The following is a 22,532-nucleotide window of genomic DNA, read 5'->3' on the forward strand; positions in this document are numbered from 1 at the left end:
TGCTGATTTAATGAAAATGTTGTTGACATCTTCCGATCCTCTAATCACATCACTTCGACATAGTTTAAAAAAAGCGGAAAAAGAAGTTGCGGCAGATCTGAAAGATCTTTTGGTATAAATACATGCATGCATTTCGGACCCCCCCCCCTCCGAAATTTCCTGTCGAAGCGGCTGTCTTAGCCGATGAGCGTGACAACCTTCACCAGGCCGATCCCAGAAATCTCCGTATCAGGGATTTCAACGCGGAAATTCGGCAACTATGAACGTACATAAGCGGAAGAAGTTGAAAGAGCATCTGAAGACCTGTAAATTCGCCTCTGGTCTGACCAAGCTTTGGTCAACCGTGAGGTCACTCTCCAATCCGACGAAGCGTGACGACAGAGTCGAAATCTCTTTCGGCGACCATGCCTCGTCGGATCCGGAGCGAGGCGTGAACTATTTTAGCCGACAGTTCACACTGCATCCTCCGGCGGACAAAACCAAGCGTCGACTGACCAGAAGGCTGCACAAACTGCCAACACATAGCGCGCCTCTTGTTTTCACCAGCAGCGGAGTGAGGCTAGCCATTGGGAAGGCGAAAGCCTCCAAAGCCATTGGACCCTACGGAACTTGCACGCCGATGCTGAAAAATTTGGGTCCTGCGAGAGAAGACTATTTAACCAAGGCCCTCAACCTGGCTATGACCACTCTCATCATTCCAAGCATCTGGAAAATGGGTGGAGCGGTCCCACTGCATAAACAGGGGAAACCGTCCAACAAAGGAAAGTCCTATCATCCGATTACTCTCCTTTTCCCGGCAGCAAAGACTCAAGAGGCCCTTCTACTCTCGCACTATACAAAGCACAGACAGAGGTTCGTCTGCCTCGGGAGACTCGGACCACAATAGCCCAACTTCGCTCTGGCTACTGCAGCAGGTTAAACTCGTAACTGAGCGTAAACGCAGATGTGCCAAACCAGGGCCCGGCATGCGGAGAGACTCCCCATGACTCGAGACATATCTTCGCATGCCTACTTAACCCCACTCTACAAACGCCTCTGTGCTTATGAACAGACCCTTTCGAAGCTGCACTCTTCTTGGGTCCCCCGTTAGTAGAGCTTGACGACAACGATTGAGGGACTAACCAATCTGGTCGGGGTTGTTGGCCGCTACAATAACAACAAAAACAACAAGGCTTTCGAACACTCTCTGGGTATTTGAAGAGACCTGTTGTTGTTTTTTTAAAGGCATACAAATTCCCCAAATAAAAGTCCTTGGCCAGATATAATTCCCGACTGTCGTGGGAACGTATTTCAAGGGATATACATAGCTGTACTCTTTCTCCAGATTAGTAAACTATTTTTTTTTTTAGAGCTGAACGAAAAAGCGCCAGAACATTTCTCGGGAAAATAGCTGTCCGATTCTGAATTTTGATGCACAAATATAGCCGCTAGAAACTAATAGGACACATTTAACGAAGCTAAAAAACTTCTACTTGTAAGCTGTTACAAGAACAACAAAACCTCGAACTCCATGGCCCGCTGAGCCGTGACCTTTAAATTGCAAACTCATACTAAGCAACGAACTCAACCTTTACATTTTCCCTTATATCAATGGGCAAATCCAAAGGCCTCATAGAATTCATATATGAGTTAAATTTGTATACTCACATGCATCACTGCGATCGAATGCCAAATTAGAGTCCTTTAAATATTGTGAATAATCGACACGCACAACGCCGCTACTGCTATTACTATTCGAGCTCGAGCCTGCGAAGCCATCTTTATCCAATTCTAAATGTTCGTTAACATTATTCCGCGTCGAAGAGTCAGCAACGGAAGATGTAGGGGCTTTCGTTGTCGCCATCGTTGTTGTAGAACTAGGAAGAGAACGCATATCAACATCGCGTGTTGCAACAGGACTACAGTTACACGGCAAATAGTAAATTTACGTGAAATGGAAAATAAAAACAAATGAAATCAATACAAATACAATACAAAAGTTAGAAAATAGCTAAATTGGAATGAATAGGTATACTATTTTAATTATTTTTAAGCTACACAGAAAGTAGTAGTAGATTGGATTATTAATGAAGCTAAGCAAATAAAGAGTATTCTAAAAAAGTACAAACAACTAAAAGAAATATAAGGTAATTTAAAAAATATTGAGAAAATATAATACAAAATATAATTTTACTAAATTCAAAAGGAGTGCAAACAGGCGAATAATTTCTATGTTTTATTTTATGTGATTTATATTAAAACCTTTTTAAGCAAAAAATGGTTATAAATTGTTAAACAAAAAGGTATGTATGTACATAACTACGAAATATTTTATACGCTTACTTTTGCATGTTCATAAAACCTTGTTTTTCAACAAAAACTAAGCGGCATAAATTATTTGTTCACTACATAATACTAAGCGAGTAAGCGAATTATTTAACATTTTTTACTTACATATTATCGCCCTCATTATTCGTAGCACTGCTGCTTTCGATTCTGCTTTGCACTTTCTTTTGCACTTCGCTTATCTCCACAAAGTCGATGCCAACCTGCTGCAACTGGCCAATGGTCAACTGATTGACTTCTTGCAAATTGGTTATACCCAAACGCGTAAGTTTCTCTATGTGCTCGACTTTCATAATACCCTCAAGATTTTTCAAATCCAAATGGCTAGGTAATTGCATACTATTATCTGCCGCCTCAGTTGTTGTATCTTCATGTGTTGGGGAATCCGTCCATCGAGATTTACGATGTTTATCGAACCCAAGTAGCGAGACTGGTGGCTTCACAACAATATCGAATAGCGAGGGTATGTTATTGTGTGGCTGTTGCTGCGGTTGTTGCTGCTGCTGTTGCTGCTGTTGTTGCTGCAGTATTTGTTGTTGTTGCTGTTGCAGGTGATGATCATTTAGCATATTATTACCTTGACCACGACGATTATTAGACGTTGGTAAATTGACTATCGCAGACCAAGTATTCTCCACCTTATATTCTTTACAAAGCTCTTCGTTGCGTTTGGTCATCATCACTATAGCGTTTTCACGTGTTACCCGCTTAAAATTGCCGAGTATCTCTTTTGGTGCGGTTTCCAAATGCTTCAAGAGTATGTTGCGCAATTGTTCAGACAATGGTGCTTCGTGCATGAATTTACATGTCTCTCGAGTGGGACACTCCATGCCCAGATAGTAGTATTTGCATGGAAAATCTGAATGCATATAGGAACATTTATCTTTTTTTGCACAACATTCCATCAGATAGAATTTGCACAGCTCCAATTTGCGCGGTTCCTGGCGATGTTTGTCATCCTACAATGAAAAATTACAAAAATGCATACATAAGTACAAAGTAGTAGCATTTAATTAAATAAAGAGATTCTGTAGACACGAGCAATAGATTCATACCGTGGAATCACGCCGCGAACGCTTCTCTGGTCCCGCCCCACCTCGTGCACTGTCATCACGACTACGCGCACGTCGATCGCGTCCCCGTTTGCGATCTTTTTTACCACGTCTCCGACGGCGTTTTGTTTCTGCACCACCACCACCACCACCACCTCTTTCCCCACCACCATCTAACGAGTCACAACTATCGTATGATGTGTATGAGTCTTCAGCAGAGCCATAGGGTGGGTATAGTGGCGGTACATATTTGGGCACGGGCGTACTGGAAGGACTGCCGCCGACTACGTTCAGCATTTCAAAGTCGTCCTCATCGTCGTCGAGTGTAATGGGCGTATTATACGGTTCGGGTGACGCATAGCGTGGTTTTTCCTGGAGGAGGGGAAATGTGGCAATTTGTTATTCAATTGAAGGTAGAGTCATCGATGGTAATATTAGGATAGTTAAAAAAATAAAACAAATAAAATTAACTAAAAAATAAATAAATAATAAATAAGAAGGAAATTAAAAAAATATAATAAGACAAATTAAAATAAGAAGCCAAAATAAAACTAAGGTATCATAAAAGAGAATAACGAATATTTAAATTTATTTACTAAAAGACTTGCAATAGATGTTAAAGTTTATTTGTTATTAAGACGGATACATCGTTACAGTTCAGAACTTTCCTTCCATGTGGTTGTGTTGTGTTTTTCTCTCTGGGAGAGCAACTGAAAAAAAGTTCTGAACGCTTTCTAGTTATCAACTCAACTTCAACTTTAGTTCAGAGCTAGAACACTTGCTAGAAAAACAAATAAGGAGGGATTTTTTCTTGAAATTTGGATTAATAATTTTTATTTTTATTTTTTGTACCGACTTCACAAAAAGGAGAAATTTATTAACTCGTCGAAATATTTTTTTGGTATTTTATATATATACTAGCAACCCGCCCCGGCTTCGCACGGAAATAAAATATAAGGCCTATGTCACTCACTGAAAAAATGATTAAAATCGATCCCGTAGTTTTGATTTATTCATTACTGCCCGTGGCCCGCACGCGTTACATTTGGAGTAAAACAGTTCCCCTTTCTTTATACCATGAAGATTTCCTGCTATCTTTGGAATATCTAACGCGCGCTCCGAATCAATAAAAACTATTCAAAAACTGTATTTTAATTATGTGCGATTTATTAATATAGAACGTGAACAGAGCGGTTTATTTCGCTGAAAAAACACTCACAACTAAAAATTTTTCAAATTTGGGTTTTCTGTATAAAAACCCTCAATGCAATGGAATTCAGTACGGCAATAAAGACATGAATTGAAAATACATACATACATACATACATACGTCCGAAATTTAATTATGCGAGAGATTCGTACATATGTACTTACATACATACGTACCGAGTTCTTTCACCATACGATCTAATTCGACATGAATGAGGTGGGGTGAGATTCCCGCATAACTTCTAATGTTTCATTCGGTTGACAGCGAACAAACACACAAACAGCTTTTTTTGGAAAAAGTGCTGCTTTTGTTTAAACAATTTTGGTTAAATAAGATATGAATCAACTATTTTTTTTGATGCAGAACGAAAGTAAATATTTCAAAGTTTAACTTCAAGTAAGTTTCATTTTAATCGGTGGATTCTTTTATGATTTATGGCTGTGTAAACAAAAAATTTATGGGTTTTTACCACATTTTGTCCGATTGCCACGCCCCCTTTATATATTTCTTCACATTATAATGACATAAACCTTCCTCTTCAACCAATCTATCTATTAAAAAAAACCGCATCAAAATCCGTTGCTTAGTTTTCAAGATTTAAGCATTTAAGGGGACATAGGGACAGAAAAAGTGACTTTGTTTTATAATATGTAGTGATAGTGATATATATATATATGTTACCGCATAACTTTGGACCACGTTAACCGATTTCGATAACTCGGTTTTTTTTAAGGAAAGGTGTTACATCACAGGTGGTTCCATAATAATTTGGTTTAAATCCGATCATAGGACCATGAAGAGATTAACGATAATCTTAAATTTTTATATGAGAATTGAAGTCGGTTTTGTTTTTCGCTTAAAAATGACTTGTTGGAATATTATTTTGAGTTTAGTCATTAAATTTTAAAGAAACTGCTCCGGAAATCCTCAGTTCCTTTGGCTTCGAGTACTCTAGGACCGATCTCAGTTCGAGGCGAATTCTAGCTGTGGAGATATCAAATAACAATAATCTCTTGCATGGACCTCATAACAGAATTACAAGCCTTTAGATCTTTGGAGGAACCCTTTCTTCGTTCATGGCGCAAAAGAGCACTGCTGGCACAGGCAATTAAGAAATAAAGGAATATTGAAATTTTTGTAAATTGATATCTCTACTCTCCTAATAAGTCTTTCAGTAAATAACTTTAGATGTACAATGCCGATTGGCGTATATTTATGTATGTTTAATAAACTAAACTAAATTAAACTAAAATTATGTAGATAAAATAAGAAGATTCACAAGACATGTTAAACGTCGCAATATATTGAAGTCTTAAAATTTTTCAATGCAAAATAACGGTTAAATGGTTTTTAGGGGACTAACTAGCAGGGCTCCCCTTAACAGCATTTAAACCGATATTTCACATTAAAAGGTTAACAATTTTAAGAGAAAATGACGTTAAACACGTCTTGTGAATCCAATAAAAGTAAAAAATTGTTTAAAATATAAAAATTTTACAATGTCGATACAAGAATCTTTTTGCCAAACATTTGCAAATTTTAAATTTTGAGTCAGTCTCCATCATTGAAATTATAAACAAAATATATTAATGACCTTATTCATAAAAAATATAATAGGCTTAAAGAGCTTTAGAAAGTGAAATTTTCGATTTGTAAGGTATTTAGTTAAAATCTTCTCTATTTTTTATGAATTTCGGTGTAAGAATTTAATGATCTCTTCACAATTTAGATTATGAACTTTAATTACTCTTTTCCTTATTAAAAAAAAAAGGTTTTCCTACAACTGCGACGTTAAAAATCCTTATAAAATTTAGAGCTACATTTTTATCGTTAAATAAAAACAAATAAAAGAGTTATTACCAATTGAAATTAATTTAAACAATTCAGATTATGAAAAATTTTTTTGTAATTGTTATTTTTTTAATATTTCAGGATGGCGATGAATTGAGAAATTACTGTTTTGAAATTTTAAATTTTATTAAGACCTGTATCCAGTATGCTTAATTATTAAGCACTGCTGCTCATAAAAAAGTAAAATTCGTACCTTCTCTTTGCGCTCTTTTTCCTTCTCTTTCTCTTTCTCCTTTTCGTCACGTTGCTTTTTGCGTTTACGCCGTCTACTACTACGACTCTGTCCATGACCAGGGACAGGCGGTTCGGGTTCTGTAGATTCCTGTTGACGTGCTTCTAAACATTTGGGCATTTGTGGCTGGACGCCAGACTTTTTCAAGACGTTTGATAATAATTTTTCAACCTCCTCCATATAATCGTCTGTGTTTTAGAAACAAATAAAAAATAAATAAATTAAATAACTAAAACCATTCAACTATAAAATTAATTGTAAAAATATATACTTTTACTTTATTGTGGGTATTCACGCCTTCGGAGTTTTTAGGTTAATTCATTGCTTTTTAATTTTATTTTTATTCAATTTCTAGATAACCTAAAAACTACGAAAGTGTGAATACCCACATTAATTTTGTCGCAACTTGCAACCCCCTGCCATTAAAGTATGCAGTTCAGTACCTGGTGGTGGTTGACCCTTTTTGGATCTGCGTGACTTGGCGGGTGCGTCCGCCTTGCTGCCGCTGCCGCCGCCGCCGCCGCCTGTCAAACTTGTGGGTGATGGTGTGTGATCATGCGATAAATCAATTATAGGTATTTTGGTCGTCGTCAAGTCGACGCTATGATGTGCCGTTAATGATTTGTGTGGTGTAGATGCAGGCGTCGCATTGCTATCATTAGCGGCTGTTGCCGCCGTTGCATTGGCACTCGTCTTATTTGCACTGCCTGTTGTGGCACTTGTTACAACAACATCATCATCCTCATCATCATCGTCGATCTCGCCGTCTTCTAAATCTTCAACATTGACAGTCTCTATGTTTGGGGCATCATCGCACATTGCGCTTTTAGTGGGCGCCGCATCCGCGGTCGCAGTGGTAACCATAGTGGTTGTGGACGTAACATCATTACAATTCACTGTATTACTTTCCTCGGACATTGTTGCATGAGTTACATGTGTTTTTTACAACAAACACTTGTTTTTTTTCAATAAATTTTGATATTTTGTTGTCAATGGAATTTCGCCTTGTTTGTGGAAATTCGTTAAAACGTGTACCAATATACCTAAGGTTTTATGGCTAGTTTCCTTTATTTAATTTATAACTTTAGAAGATCTTATTTGAATAAATCTGCAAATACAAAATTATAATAGAAAATGGGTTCATTGAAGACCTTTCCTTCAGATTCAATTGTACAATGTTTTTTTTATAAAAATTAAAACGAATTTCTTTGACTTTTGGTAAATAAAAAATCTATTACTACTTTTCTTGGAAAAAGAAAATTGCAAGGTGATTGTTATAAGTCATTTCACAATGAAAATCGCACACAATTGCGTAGATGCTACAAGGTTCGTGTAAGGTTCTATATAAATAAAGTGACGTATATAAATTCTTTTGGCGTGCCTAATTGGCGAAGAAAATGTGGAAAATCGCGAACATCTTCAGGACAAATGAAATAAAAGACAAGTAATTTCTAAAAAAAAAGACAACCAACTTTAATATTCATGTACAAATTTCAGAGTAGCGTTAATTTCTTCGTGATCCAATGATAGGAATCAAATTAGTATGAAATAGAGATGGGCACGGGCCGGGCTTACGCAGGGGCCCGTCGGGCGGGTACGGGCCGGAATATTTGCTGTCACCACGAACTCGCTTAGTAGTTTTGTTTACATATCTGTACATAAAATACCTTCCACTTTTTCTACTTCCCAGCAAATATATTATAAATATCTTTGATGTAAAAAAGTGATTCGCTTAAGTAAATATACATATGTACATATGTACATAAACATAAAATTAAAAACATGTACATACATATGTAGTATATGTATACATACAATAAAAGTTGGCTCTTTATTTCCGGGCTGGGGCGTGTCCCGTCGTGCCGGGCCGGGCTCCATTAAAATTCTTAACGTGCGGGCTCGTGTGTGTTTTCGAAAGATGACTTTGCACTCGTGCCGGGCCGGGCCTGAAAATTTAGGCCCGTGCCGATCTCTAGTATGAAACCACCCTTTCCGATAAAAAAGAATTACCGAAAACGGTTTACTCAAGGCAAACAGTTTAGGCATAAAGAATTTTTCATAATACATACATACATATGTATGCACTATGTGCTAGGGATGTTAATTTTTCAGCTTTTTCCGATCATGGGATTTTCGCGATGTCGTTACCACGATCCCGAGGCCCCGGGATTAGTTCCGGGATTTAGATACTCATTACTTTTCAACAACATAAATCAAAAAAATTGCTTCCACGTTTTTTTTAGCTCTACCACCATAAAATAAATAATAGTAAATAAATGGGTTTAAACCTACTTTCTTGTTTAAAATGGCGTTTTTATTTTTTCTCTCTGACGTCAGGATTTATTTTAGAGGACTTTGTAATTTCAAAGATATGATTAATTCCAAAAATTATTTAAAAAATTAAATGCAATGTAGAATAAAAATATGGGTACCAAATGCAAGAGGAAATTTCTTTAGAATTAAAAAAACATTAACATTTTTTGGATTCACAAGGACGAACAGGTATTTTTTTAAGCTCATAAAGCTAAAAGGACGAAATTCGAGTATGTTATCGAGTTTATATAAGTCCTTAACCCATAATAATTTTCCAAAAATAAATAATTCGAAATTTCAAGGATAAAATTTTAAAAGTACATTTTCAATACTTACTAGTCCTTCTGCACCAAAAACTTGAATCTGTTTAAATTCTACAGGATTTCCTCTTTAATTTGATGCCCATACTTTTTCTCTAAGCACATTTCTCTGAATTTTTTTATCATTTTAGAATTACTGACGTCAGACTTTGAAGCAAATGTTTGTTATAATTTGTTAAAAAAACCTAAGGTAAAGTCGCCCTTGCCCATATGATTTAGCACATGCTTTTTTAGTTTTTCGCATTTTCTGATGAACGTATTATTTTGACTTGTGACTCTTTTGAAGGCAGTGTATAATGCTAGACATTTTTAAAAATTATTAATTATTAAATAAAAAAAGAAATATAGCCAATACTGGTCAAGAAAAGGAGTTTCTATTATTGCCATCAGTGCAAATTACAAATCCCGAAAATCCCATCTCGGTCGGATCGCTGTTTGTATGACGTCACACTTGTGCAGCTTGTTTACGTTTTTCTTGCAATATTTCGTCTTCTTCTTCCATTCTTGCTCTCGTTTTGGCATTTCTCTCTCGCAGTTGCACCAGTGTGACGTCTCACAAAAATTATTCTCAAAAATCTTCTCTGATAGGCGCAATCTTGTATTCTATCATTCTTGCATACTATAGTTGCGGTCCCGTACGAGTCCGGAATAGTCAGAATTTGTCAGATTTTACTGGAAATCGATCCCGGTTCTCTGACTATTGAGAGGACAAAAAAGAGAGCAAATAAGGTCCTCTCTCTGTAAGAAGTTACCAGTTTTAGTCAAGATTTTTTGCTGGTAAATTCTGGTAAATGTATCAAACGATCAGCTGTAGTGTGTTTGGCAACCAAATTGTAAACAAAAGAGAAGTGCACTCTGCTAATTCGTATTGAAAAGTATTTAATTACATGTTTAAGTGGATTCTAATAAATTTGAAAGTATTTTTGGTTATTTACATGTGTGAGCTGAGTGTGTTTACATACAAAATAAGCAAAAATTTACAACCAAAATTTGGAGGTTATGTTGAAATTGACAGAAGTTACTATCTTTTACTAGAAAGCGATCCCGTACTTTTCAATGTTACTCTCTCGCTCTAAGCGAATTTTTTATTTTTTGACAGTTTTACTAGTTTTAGTCCGAGGAAGATGTATGTATATGCAACAATTGATATTTTTAATTTTTCCGCTATATCTGTTTTTTTTTTTGTAAAAATATGGGTAATACTACAATAAAAACATAAAAATATAATTCTTAAATTTTGTGTAAAATTCAGGAAAGTTTAATAAATTTGCATACAAGTTTTCAACTTTTTAATCAGACTTTTTTTTTTAATTATGCAGTTTTGTTGCCATAAAATTAGTACAAAAAATGCAAGTTTGAAACTTCTAAAAAATCGCCTTGGTTTTTGAGAATTTTTTAAGGTCCTTCGCATTTTTTCCATAAAAAGTATTTTCGATTTTTTTTTTTGTGTGGAAGAAAATGTGTGCAAAAAATGCCAACAATCAACGGTAAGTCCTAGCTACTTAAATCTTGAACTTCATTTTGCAAGAATTTATTGGGCTACATACTCAAAAAAATCTGATTAAAAAGTTGAAAATTTTACAATTCTCCTGCATTTTGCTCAAAGTTTAGAAATTATATTTTTATAAACCATATTTTTATAAAAAATTAGCGGAAAGAAGTAAAATAAAATTGTTTGCATACATATATTGTTAAAAAAACACCCTCTGCGTCAATACCTTTTGCCGTGAGTGTACATAAAACAAAACATTCCGATGAATTGATAAACTTCCTCAATTTCTTTTCTTTTTTTGAGAACTCGGTTAATAAGATGAAATGGTTTTGGTAAAGCCCTCTCTTCAACTGCGTGATGTGCGTGTTCACAATGAGTTATCATAATGTCATAAATTCCTACACAAAGATAATTAAGAATGCTAACAGTTATGTTAAGCTGCAGACGGACGAGCAGTAATGCAATCAGGCCAAATGTTTTTCATGACTGGAAGGCCATGCAATTTGATCACTCCAAGTTTCTGGACACCTGCCCAGAAAATTTCGAGCACCTGGACTATTCAACACCGACACTGTCTGGTCTTTGAAAACGGCTGCACCACAAGAATTCTACCGAGGAGCGGAATGGAAAAAAGTTTCGGTTCTGAAAATTACTTGCACTATACCGTAAATATGTACCGACGGGTCAAAATTGAAGCAAAGAGTATAATTAGGGCTGGGAGTTGTAATCTGATTGTTTTAATATCCGGGTATTCGATTATCTGATTAGAAAATCTGATATTAACAGCAATGAGTTGAAGGGATATCCGAATATACGGATAGTCCAAGCCATAGTGTCTAAAACTGAGATTCCGACTGCCAGACCATTGCAGTATATTTCAATAACTACTTGGACGCTGTTGTGACGATGAAGAAATCGAGAGCATCGAACACTGCGTTTGCCATTGTTCAGGACTGGCTACACTTAGGCGTCGATATCTCCACCGATACTTTTTCCCGACTTTCTGAGCTCGACGTACTAGAACGCGTTTTCATACTAATTAACTGATTATATTTCTAGGTAAGTAGCCGGAATCAACACAGAACCAATTAAACGGTATCGCAGCGGGTCTCCTTAGACCCGAGTAAGTGTTTACCCAGGACTTGGATGAAAGCAACCACCACAACCTAACCAAGGTTATGTAATAACCTACTTAATAATGCGAAATGTTATGGTTATCATGAAGTTGATGCCACAAAATCACTACTTCGCATTCTTAAGTCCACAGTTTCAAGTCATTTAAGAAAAGAAACAAAATTTTTGAGTTTTTTCTATGAATTAAGCTACGAACATTTACTTGCAAGTAAGAAAATTAGCTGGCCGCAAACATATGTTCGTGAATAAACAAAATAAAAGGCGGCATTTTTGAATTATTTGTTGCGATCATGGTTGCCACTCGCCAACATTTTTTTCTACCAGTTACCAAGTTACCAAAAGTTACCAAATCTTCACTACAAAAATATTCACTTCTTCACTGAGAAAAAAAAATATACTGAATAAAACTGCTATATTTCTTAACAAATGTGTGTATACTTACATCCAGTTTCTGTGATTTAATAAATTCAATATTTTTATAATTTGTCAATTTTTGATAATTTATCAAGAACTCACAGTTCTAGCACAGAAGTTTAAATCTATTCTCTTGATAAATTATCAAGATTGAAAATGCCATTGACAATTATAACAATTTTTTTATTAAAAAATATTTTGCTATCAATTAATTACTGCATGTGCCGTTATTCTCATTTTCGTTGGTGTTTCCGACCGGGTAGGTAATGTGGAACGATTTCCCATCATCCCTTGTCAAATTTGGTTTGGAGAAAAACCGGTTTCGGCGTTGTCCATTTTCAGAGTAATTTTTCGTTCGGAAAGTGCCGTTATTTGGACCTGCAACTCACGGAATAATGGCACCGGTACACAAAAAAAGTTGCGGGTGCTTTTAACCGTCCATTTGACTCGTACAAAATTTCGAGTGAATTGCGAAAATTGCATTTTTTTTTTGCTACTTTTTCGGTTTTTCATGATTTAGTGTACGTGTCAAACGGACCTCAGATTCGGATTCGGAATTTTGTAGAAGTGTCAGTAGTGCTGCCATTGAAACTCGAAGGGTTTTTATAATTACGCACATGCCAAATATAATTCATTGCTTTCTACATAGTAATGCAAATAGATGTTTAGTTGAATAAGTTACCAAAATGAAATAAAAGTTACCAAGTTACCAAACCGTTTAAAAGTTACCAATTTTGGTAAAAAGTTACCAATTGTGGCAACCATGGTTGCGATCCCGTACGCGTCCGGGACTAGTCAGACATAGTCAGAATTAGTCAGATATTACTGGAAATCGATCCCGTACTCGGTTCTCTGACAATTGACAAGTAATTTTTAAGCAAAAAACAAAACCGACTTCAATTCTCATATAAAAATTGAGGTTATCTCTAATTTTTTCATGATTTAATGATCGGATTTAAACCAATTTAGTATGGGACCACCTGTGAAAGTGTGTGACCACCCTTTAGAGAAATAATTATAGAAATCGGTTAACGTGGTCCAAAGTTATGCGGTAACATACATAAAAAAATATTCAGACGAATTGACAACCTTCTCCTTTTCGTGAAGTCGTTTAAAATGAATATAAAATATTCCGACAATTTGATAACCTTCTCCTTTCTGTGAAGTCGGTTAAAAAGAGAGTAAAAACGGTTCTCTCTCTCTTTCAGAAGTTACCATTTTTAGTCCGAATTACTTGTTTAATTGGATTACAATGAATATAAAAGTATTTTTGGTTATTTACATGTGTGAGCCGAGTGTGTTTACATACAAAATAAGCATAAATTTACAACCAAAATTTGGAGGTTATTTTGAAGTTATCAGAAGCTACCATTATTTACTAGAACGCGATCCTGTACGTTTCAGTGTTACTAACTCTCTCGGTCTGGGCGAATTTTTATTTTTTGAGACTTTTACTAGTTTTAGTCCGAGGAATACGGGATTGGACCTTATATAAGATGGTCTTACTAGATAAAATCAGCTGTTATGTATGTACGTGTTTCGCCTCATGGCTTCGAATGTCAAATTGCAAATTTTTGTTTGCTTTTTCACACACACTCTACAGATTTTTACAGTTTACGTCGCCAAACTTAAAACAAAATATATGTATGTATGTAAATTTTTGTTTTTACACTCCTGCTATCACCTTATACATACATATTTGGGGTATTCACAACGGTGTCTTAAGTGTCGTATTGTTGTATGTCGTAAAATTTAAACGCCTGAAAAATATATTAAGGGGGTTCGCAAAGTGCCATCAAAGTCATATTATGAATTTTTGCAGTGTTTAAGAATAGTTGGTTGTCATTTCAAGTGCTCTAAACATTTATTTAAGCTTTTTAAGCTTACGACATACGACACCACGACAATTACGACACCGTTGTAAATCCCTCAATTAATTCGCCTTGCATTGATATGTATGTTTGTAAACGTTCATATACATATACATACATATGTTGTAAAAAGAGTCATCCAACTCGCCCTTGGGAAAGCAAAGCCCTGCCGCCGTTTGATATTTCGCGCACCATCTTCAAAAGGGGCACAATTCAAAAAAAAATAGGTAGACTTTTTTGCATAAATCAATTCTTAGGAATTATCTCCAATTTAGTTTTCTGCATGATTATATCCTCTAACTATAACCTATGTAGTGGCGGATCCAGGATTTTACTACCCGAAAGTCTAACCGCCCCATGTAAATCCGTTACTGTTCAGATGTTTGTCGCACTGTTTCGAGGAAGAGGAAAGACCCAAAAAAGGACTTTTGTTTGACCAGAATTTGAAGATTTTGATTAGGGTAAAATGTGGTTTCAACAAGATACGATCACATGCCACAGTTATGGCTCTACTGCAGGATGTATGATTTCGAGATTCGGAGTTGTGGCTTGGCCACCAAGACCCTTTCATCTAAGGCCTTTGGATTTCATTTTGTGGGGTTATGCGGTGTTTGTGCGAGCAGTCCTATCTACAACAGTAATTGAAGGACAAGATACGTGAAGTAATGGCCGAGTTTTTTTCACAGAAAATTACCATAAAGGTCAAACAAACGGTGACGTCCAGGACACATAAAGGTAGATAAATTTTAAAACTGACTTGAAGAAACGGCCATCAGTATTTTTTTTTACTTTATTTTCACAAGGAGAAAATGGATAGCCCTGTATTTTAGCGGGATTTTTTTTTCAAAACTCTTATTTCTTCAAAATTTCCCTAAGAAACGAAGAAAATATCAAAATTTCTAATTTGAATTCTCTATAGTAATTGAATCCTGCCTTTTTGCTTGCTATCCAGAGCAGAATGAGGTGGCGAAGCCATCTTTTTTTATGTCATCGGATCTTATCATAAAGGAACTAAATACATATGTATGTATGTACATAACTCATATTGTAAAAAGTCGATTGGTTGAATTTGTGAAACTCTTATTTTTAGTGAGAATTAAAACAAGTTTCCTCAAGGCAGCTAAAACTATTAAGAGCTCAAATAAGCACGTACATATGTATATACATATGTAAAAAACATAACAGCTTTAGTTAATGGCAAATAAAACAAATGCATATAAATTATTTTAAAAAATATAGGTACCTACGTTCATTAAACGCGAAAGAAAAAAACCTACAAATAACATTTTAAACCTTGACTATGGGGTCGCACATCTGCGTACATATATGTGTGTATGCATGTATGTATGTAGGTAAATATTTATAGTACACATTCCTTAGAAGTTTTTAAAAAATAATTCATACATTCATTCAACAAACTCTTCAATATTTTTGACGCCATTCGCCCAAATAAATAAGTGCAACAATAGACTTGTTCAACATTAAAAAAAAAATCAAAAATATGTACATATGTATTTGTCACCACACGCGGCACAAAACAGCTGTTCCGGTATGAGCATTGCGTCAGTGAGAGAAAAGGAAATGCCATACATAAACATCATCATAACTGAATGGCAAACGCAATCATCACCACCTGCTAAGCCAAGACGCAAACCACATTGAAAGGGAATAGAAAATTGCATTGCAGTGGAGTTTGTGAAAAATCGATGCAGCGTTTGCCACGACAAGACTTGGGAGGACGCACTACCGGAGCGAGCGGGATCGATCACTGACTTCGGTCTGTGGTTCCAGCTGTTTTATGCGCCGTCACAAAGCAACAACGCCGCAGTTTGGTCGATAATGCATTATTTACAAACTATTTAACATTTGTATGAAGCCTGTGGTATGAAAGTGCATATCTGTACATGTGTGTGTTTGCTTATATATACGGTGACCATATTTATGAGAGCCGAATACGGGACAAAAAATAATTTTGCAAATTTGTTCCACAACAGCTTACAGATCTTAAAGCCTTCTTCAATGAAAAAAAATCATTAAATTTTAGTATAATAAAGTGCAATTTTAAGTTGCTAAGGCTTACCAATAATTTTTGCCAATTTTTTTTTTGTTGACGGTTACGCATTTTTTTCATACAAAGTAAGTAAGTTCGACCATTTTTTTAAAAGAGAAGCAAATCAGCAGCCCTTTCCACTCGCACTTTATAATACTAAATTTTAATGAGTTACAAAACTGCAAACCAAATTTTTTTCTAAAGATCCTAATTAAAAAGTTTGAAATTTTGGTGAAACCTTGCAGAATTAATTTTTATAGTTTTTTGCACAAAGTTAAAAATTTGGTATTATATGGTTTTTGTTAGGTAATGAGCTTTACTTTCATAAAATAAACAATAACTAAACTAAGGAAAAATAGTCAAAACTTACTAAAATGTCCAGCCCTAATTTCTATTTTAGTCCCTGTATGTATTCCTCGATTCGAATCACAGGCATTCAGATTAGGAAATAATAACTGTTTATGGAGAAAATTAGTATCATATATGTACCAAACATCTCTTAGAACTCGTTCATAGGCATGCCATTTTAATGAGTTTTGAAGGCGTCGAAATACCGAACACCGAATACGGGACAAATACAGGACATTAAAAGAAATACAGAACATTTGACGTCCCGTATAAAATAAATAAATTACCAGGACAAAGGGTCAAAAAAGAGGACTGTCCCGTATAATACAGGACGGATGGTAACCGTACTTATATAGCACATACATATGGATATATACATATGTATGTATGTCGAGTGCAGAGATATCTCTACTTTTGTGCAAAGTGTTACTCGCTAATTAACAAAACACTTTCCGACTCATAAGAAAGTTACTGCAAACAAAACCTATAAATATGTATGTATGGTTTAGACGCATTTAAATAATAAATATTACCTTTAGAAAATGTAAAAATGGGGAAAACTTAAATAAAAAAGACTGCATTAAAATATATACAAAAAAAAAACATTAAAGCTTCTGCCACTTTCCGTTCGTTACTAGCGCACAAGACACCATCAGCTGAAACCTAAAACTGGCACTGGGGCTTAGATTTTGAAGTGAAGTTGTTAATGCACTGCCGTAATTACTAAAACAACAAAATAAAATACATATGCATATGTATATGTACATGTTCATATAATCAATTATAGGCGACCAGGTAGACCGCCACGGCAAGACAAATAATGCAGGTATAAAAATATAGAAAGCAAATGATTGTTTTCATAGAGCAGCGAGTACGTAAACTATAAACGAGTATATTTTTAAGGCGTAGATATAAATATGTTTGTATGAAAGTGTATATGTAAGAATTCATGCATGTATGTTTATATGGGGATACGCATGGGTATCATACATACATACATACTATGTTTGTACGTCATACTTGCGAAGAATGCGGGGTGTGTGCTTACGATATTTTCCATGAGGTAAATTTTAAAGAGCACATATCTTTGAATTTTTTTATTATAAGATTCTAAATACACTGTATCACAAGTTTTAGTTTTCTTTTTGTTCTCCAGATGCCATTATCCAATTCCTATGTAGAATTAATCTGTGACTCCGAAAATCGAGTTAGTTTCTTTTTTGTGAATACGTTTTCGAGATATTTGCAATTTACCGTTATTCAGCTTAAAAAAAAAAGTGGTACCACTTATCACGTATCTCTTACTAAGCAATTGAACAATTGTAATACGAAATACGGCAAATGAAAGCCAATGAAACTCTCCATACGAACCTGCATACATATCTTTTCCATAGGGCTGATAGTTTCTGAGAAATTAATTAATAACTCCAGATTTTTCGTTTTTTTATGAGAAAAATAAAAAAAATCACACTTTAACAGGGGAAAAATAAAAAATAACGACTATTTTGTTTTTGTTTTTTTTTTGTTAACTAATTTCTCAGAAACTATCAGGCCTATCGAAAGGAGATGTACATATACATACATAGATGGCCGTGTTTATTGCAATTGTGAAATTGGTTCGTACGTGGTTAAGTGGAACCACTTTTTTTACAGCTGAATAACGGTAAATTGCAATAATCTCGAAAACGTATGCGTAGAAAAAAAAACTCGATTTCCGGAATCACCGAGCAATTCTACATAGGAATTGGATAGGGGCATCCATAGAACATTTTTGCTGTAAACCAGTGATATCAAAGATCAAAAGCAATTTAGTAATTTTTGATTTCAAATAATGTAGTTCAAATACATACATACATAGGTGGATTTAATTTTTGTTTGTCTTTGTTCTAAATGCAAAAATATCTACGTACAGTGAAAAAATTGCATAGTCAAATGATGGTTATGTTTTTACAAATGTACATATGTATGGCTGTATATATTTACATATGTACATACAAACATTTACATGTGCATATATGTACATGTATACCTGACCGTAAAATAAATAGATCTCTTTCATGTGCAAACCTTGCCCTGGATGGCTAGTTAATTTCTTTATTGACGACTCCATGCAAATTTTCGGGTTCTTTTGTTTACAATACCTGCAGCTGTTAATTCAATTCGCAATTCTTGATGAACTGCAGTTTATGGCATTGTGGAAAACTGCATTTCTAGCGCTCGCTTGCATACCAGTGTTGCCTCTTTGCTGAGGTATATTTGAAAATGGGGAATAACGACCTTTACTGCAAGAGTGTCATAATCCAAATAATTAAAAACTCGACAAAAAACGACTTTAAAGTTCACAGTTTACATATGTGTGTACGCACATACACATCGTCACCTGAAATGCAAAAAGACGTAACAAACATCGTCGCTGAAATACAAAAAGTCGTAACTAATAAAAAATTTCAAATTTAGTTTTTGATTCGTATGATGGATTTCATCGAATTACAACTCGCACATCATTTTATGAAAAAAAAATTTTAAAAAAATATTAGTCACGACTTTTTCCATTTCAGTTACGATGTTGTTACGTCTTTTTGCATTTCATTTGACGATATGCTCTAATGGCAAAAAGTAAGACACATTTTCTTCTAATTAGCTATTGTTAATCGAGACAGCTATGCCATTTTTGTACAATATAGAAGAGGTGGCGGTAATTTCTGCATACTTAACAAAAAAAAAGTTAATTTATTGTGACGCTCTTTCAGCAAAGAAAATCCATTTAAAACTATTTCAAGCAGAGCTTATTCAAGGTAGAAATCACATTTAGATTTAAAAATATTAGATTTTTCTTAGAAATTGTCCTCAAAAAAAGTGTGAACGACCTTTTTGTAATTTTTCTATTGTCAATTTGACAAGCCTGCCACACATAGCCCTTTGGTTACTTTCGTTACATTTATTCCTATACCAAATGCCAAGTTCCGAAGTTATGAGGTGTATCAAATGATTGGCCCAAAGTAAGGTCACTGAACTTTCTTCTTCCATGAAAAAATCAAACAAAAATAAAAAAACAAGTCAAGACATAAAAAATGGATTGCACTTTAATAAAAAGGTCAACTGCTGTTAAACGAAATTGAACAATTTTTAAGCAACAAAAAACGATTTATATTCTCATATATGTAAATGTTTAAGAGTACCGTTAATTTCTTTATGATCCAATAATCGGATCTAAACCAAATTTCCTTAAAAAAAATTAGAAATTGGTTTACGTCGTCCAAAGTTATGTAGTAACATAGTATGTATTTCGACGAATTGATAACCTCCTCCTTTTTTTGAAGTCGATTAATAAACAAATTAAACCTACACAGATTCTAAAAAATATAAAAAAACCAAGTAGTGGTTGAACTAACTCAGCTGCCGGTTCTCGAATATGTATCTATAAGTTTAACCTTTAAATTTAGGTTACCTAAAAACAACCAAATCTCAATAAGAAAAAGGTTTTGAAATGTGATTTTCATTCCAGACACCATGCCGAGTGTGGATTTTTTAATAAAACTAAAAAAATACTTTGGTTTTCACGCTTGCCCGATTATCTAGTTATCTGGTTATGTGGTAATATTTTTTATTCAGTTTACAACAATAAAATAAACTACAGAATAATACTTTTTAACCAGATAACCAGGCAAGTGTGAACCACCACACCGATTTATAAAATTATGGGCAAGATATATCGATATTTTTTGCTCTAAAAAGAGATGTTGAACGATTTTAGAGTAGCGTTGAGCCACAAAATTCCCCATTAACACGAAAAGCTTTGAAATACCTACTCGAAATCTTGGAAATTCCTTAGGAAAAATCTAAAGAAAATTATCGAAGTCAAGAGTCATTTGAAAAAATATACCTAGGAATTTTTTGCTCTTACTAAAAAAGTCCAATTGTAAGGTCATGATAAAAATATTTTCCGCATTGGTACGACTCGTTTTTCGCTGCCCTTTAATTAAAATAAAAATAAATTTTCAGTTTCTTAAATTTCTCTCCACATAACGTCTTACGCAATGGTATTCACTGTAATTTTATAAACCAAATTGATCGATAATTAACAGACCTCAATTCACAAAGACACTATGGAATTAGCACCAAAGTTGAATTCAAAAAGTATGGCAAAGTTTATGTGAAAAATGTGACCGCATGACCACAAAAAAATTAAAGTGCAAATTTTGTTTTCATACAAATTCATATTTACATATATATTTATTTACTACACATATGTCAAGAATCACCAGCGTCAAAAAATTAAGAGTGGGGAAATCTGCATGTGCTCTCCTCTCGCAAAATGAACTGAGCTATAAAGGGGAAGAGCATGAAAAGCAAACCACTTTCTGTAAGCAAGACATGTTTTGAGCATACTGTACATAGTGCCAGTACGTGTGTATGTCAAGCAGCAACTACACATTCATACATATAGCGTAATCAAATTTAAGATAATTTGGATTTTTGACTGTATATATATTTATGTATATGCATGTAAATATGAATCGGATGCACTTTATTTGACAAAAAAAAAAAATGTTGGTGAAAAGGCGTGAATTTTGACGTTACTTGGCAACACTAAGGTGATTCTCCTTACTACGATTTAAAAAAAAAGTTCGTTTACAGCACTATTAGTCCATAAAAAAGCATCTAGATTCTAGATCAGCAAGATTAAAATATGCAGCAGCGTTCATAAACAAAACGCCACCTTTTTACTTTCAAAAAAGTGGCCGGTAGCACAGGGAAAAAATTTGTACAAACACAAAGAAAGTCTACCAATCGTGTGTGCGTGTGAGATTCCCATTTCCTGGCATACATACATACATACCAAGATATATTTTGTTTTCGCGGGGTACGATACCGAAGCAAGAGAAACACTTGATAATGTGCGAGGATGAGAGTCGCCACAAAGTACATAGATCTGAGAGCGTTCTCAGAAATTTCCCCTCCTCTCACATTACATTTTTTTCTTTTCTGCAGCCATCAGCTTAGGTAAAAAAAAAGGTATATACATATATATGTACAAACAGACATACATATTTATAAATATGTATATAATTTGTACTTCAAGTGGAAGCTATTTTATAAAGTTGAATCATCAATTTTCATTATTTTTTTACTTTTCAGAGTTGACGCTATTCCAGTACGTTGTTTTCATTTAATTATGTAATTAGGTAGTATTATTTGTAGGTAGATATATAGTAGTGCCTTATATATTACTCAGATAAGGCATTTTATTTTCCTTTAAATGTGCTACGCTTTAACTTTCGACATGACAAATGTGTAATGAACAATTCAACAATTTCAACTTGAATGAAACGAGAATATCCCATCGAATTTTTCAGCTCATGTCTGCTGAATACACAATAGTGAGTGTTGCTTTTCGTTGGCAGTCGCGGGTAAAAATCGTGCCCTTTAACATATACATATATGTTTTTATGTATGCATATTTGCCAAAGTGAATCTGACATTTGACTGTTAAGTTCATTATGGCAGACAGTATGACGGTTAAACCTGATAATGAATTCTTATAGAATTCAACGCGATAAAGAACTTCTGATATTGAAAATATTAATTAATTCTTCATATTATTTTTATAAAGCTACGCAAAGTAGTTGAAAAAAATTTAAGAACTTTATTTCCAAGATATCAAAGATAAATTAAATATTTTTAAAATCTTAAATTTTCAAAAAAAATTTTAGAAAAAAAAACAAATTAAATACTAAAATTTAACTAACAGCTTAACGGTTATTCGCATATAGGGCGGCCATAGGCTCTCAAACTTGAACTCTAAACATTTAAGTATGGTGGAGAGTTGTAACCATGAAAAATTTGAAAAGATATGAAACTTTAGTAAACATTTAACTAAATAATAAGTGCGACGAAAGTAAATTCCGGAAAATTAAAT

At 34.4% G+C, this 22,532-nt stretch overlaps 1 protein-coding gene across 2 annotated transcripts in view; it reads right to left on the reverse strand.

The window, feature by feature from the left end:
* su(sable) (suppressor of sable RNA-binding protein) overlaps positions 1-21,960 on the reverse strand; it is a 29,901-nt gene extending 7,941 nt beyond the window's left edge. Inside the window, exons 1-6 of one of the 2 annotated variants that reach the window (XM_017619478.1) lie at positions 21,745-21,960; positions 7,114-7,778; positions 6,632-6,858; positions 3,381-3,749; positions 2,434-3,284; positions 1,648-1,898 (exon numbers count right to left, since the gene is read on the reverse strand). In XM_017619478.1, coding sequence (XP_017474967.1) covers positions 1,648-1,898; positions 2,434-3,284; positions 3,381-3,749; positions 6,632-6,858; positions 7,114-7,588 — 2,173 coding nt within the window. In that variant the 5' untranslated portion in view covers positions 7,589-7,778; positions 21,745-21,960. The remainder of the gene's footprint in view (positions 1-1,647; positions 1,899-2,433; positions 3,285-3,380; positions 3,750-6,631; positions 6,859-7,113; positions 7,779-21,744) is intronic. The other variant, XM_017619483.1, reaches the window with a different exon arrangement.
* Positions 21,961-22,532: the final 572 nt, after the last annotated feature.

The sequence above is a fragment of the Rhagoletis zephyria genome, unplaced genomic scaffold (assembly GCF_001687245.7).
Source record: "Rhagoletis zephyria isolate East Lansing unplaced genomic scaffold, Rhagoletis_zephyria_1.1 Rzeph_scaffold_00036, whole genome shotgun sequence".
Classification (NCBI taxonomy): Eukaryota; Metazoa; Arthropoda; class Insecta; order Diptera; family Tephritidae; genus Rhagoletis; species Rhagoletis zephyria.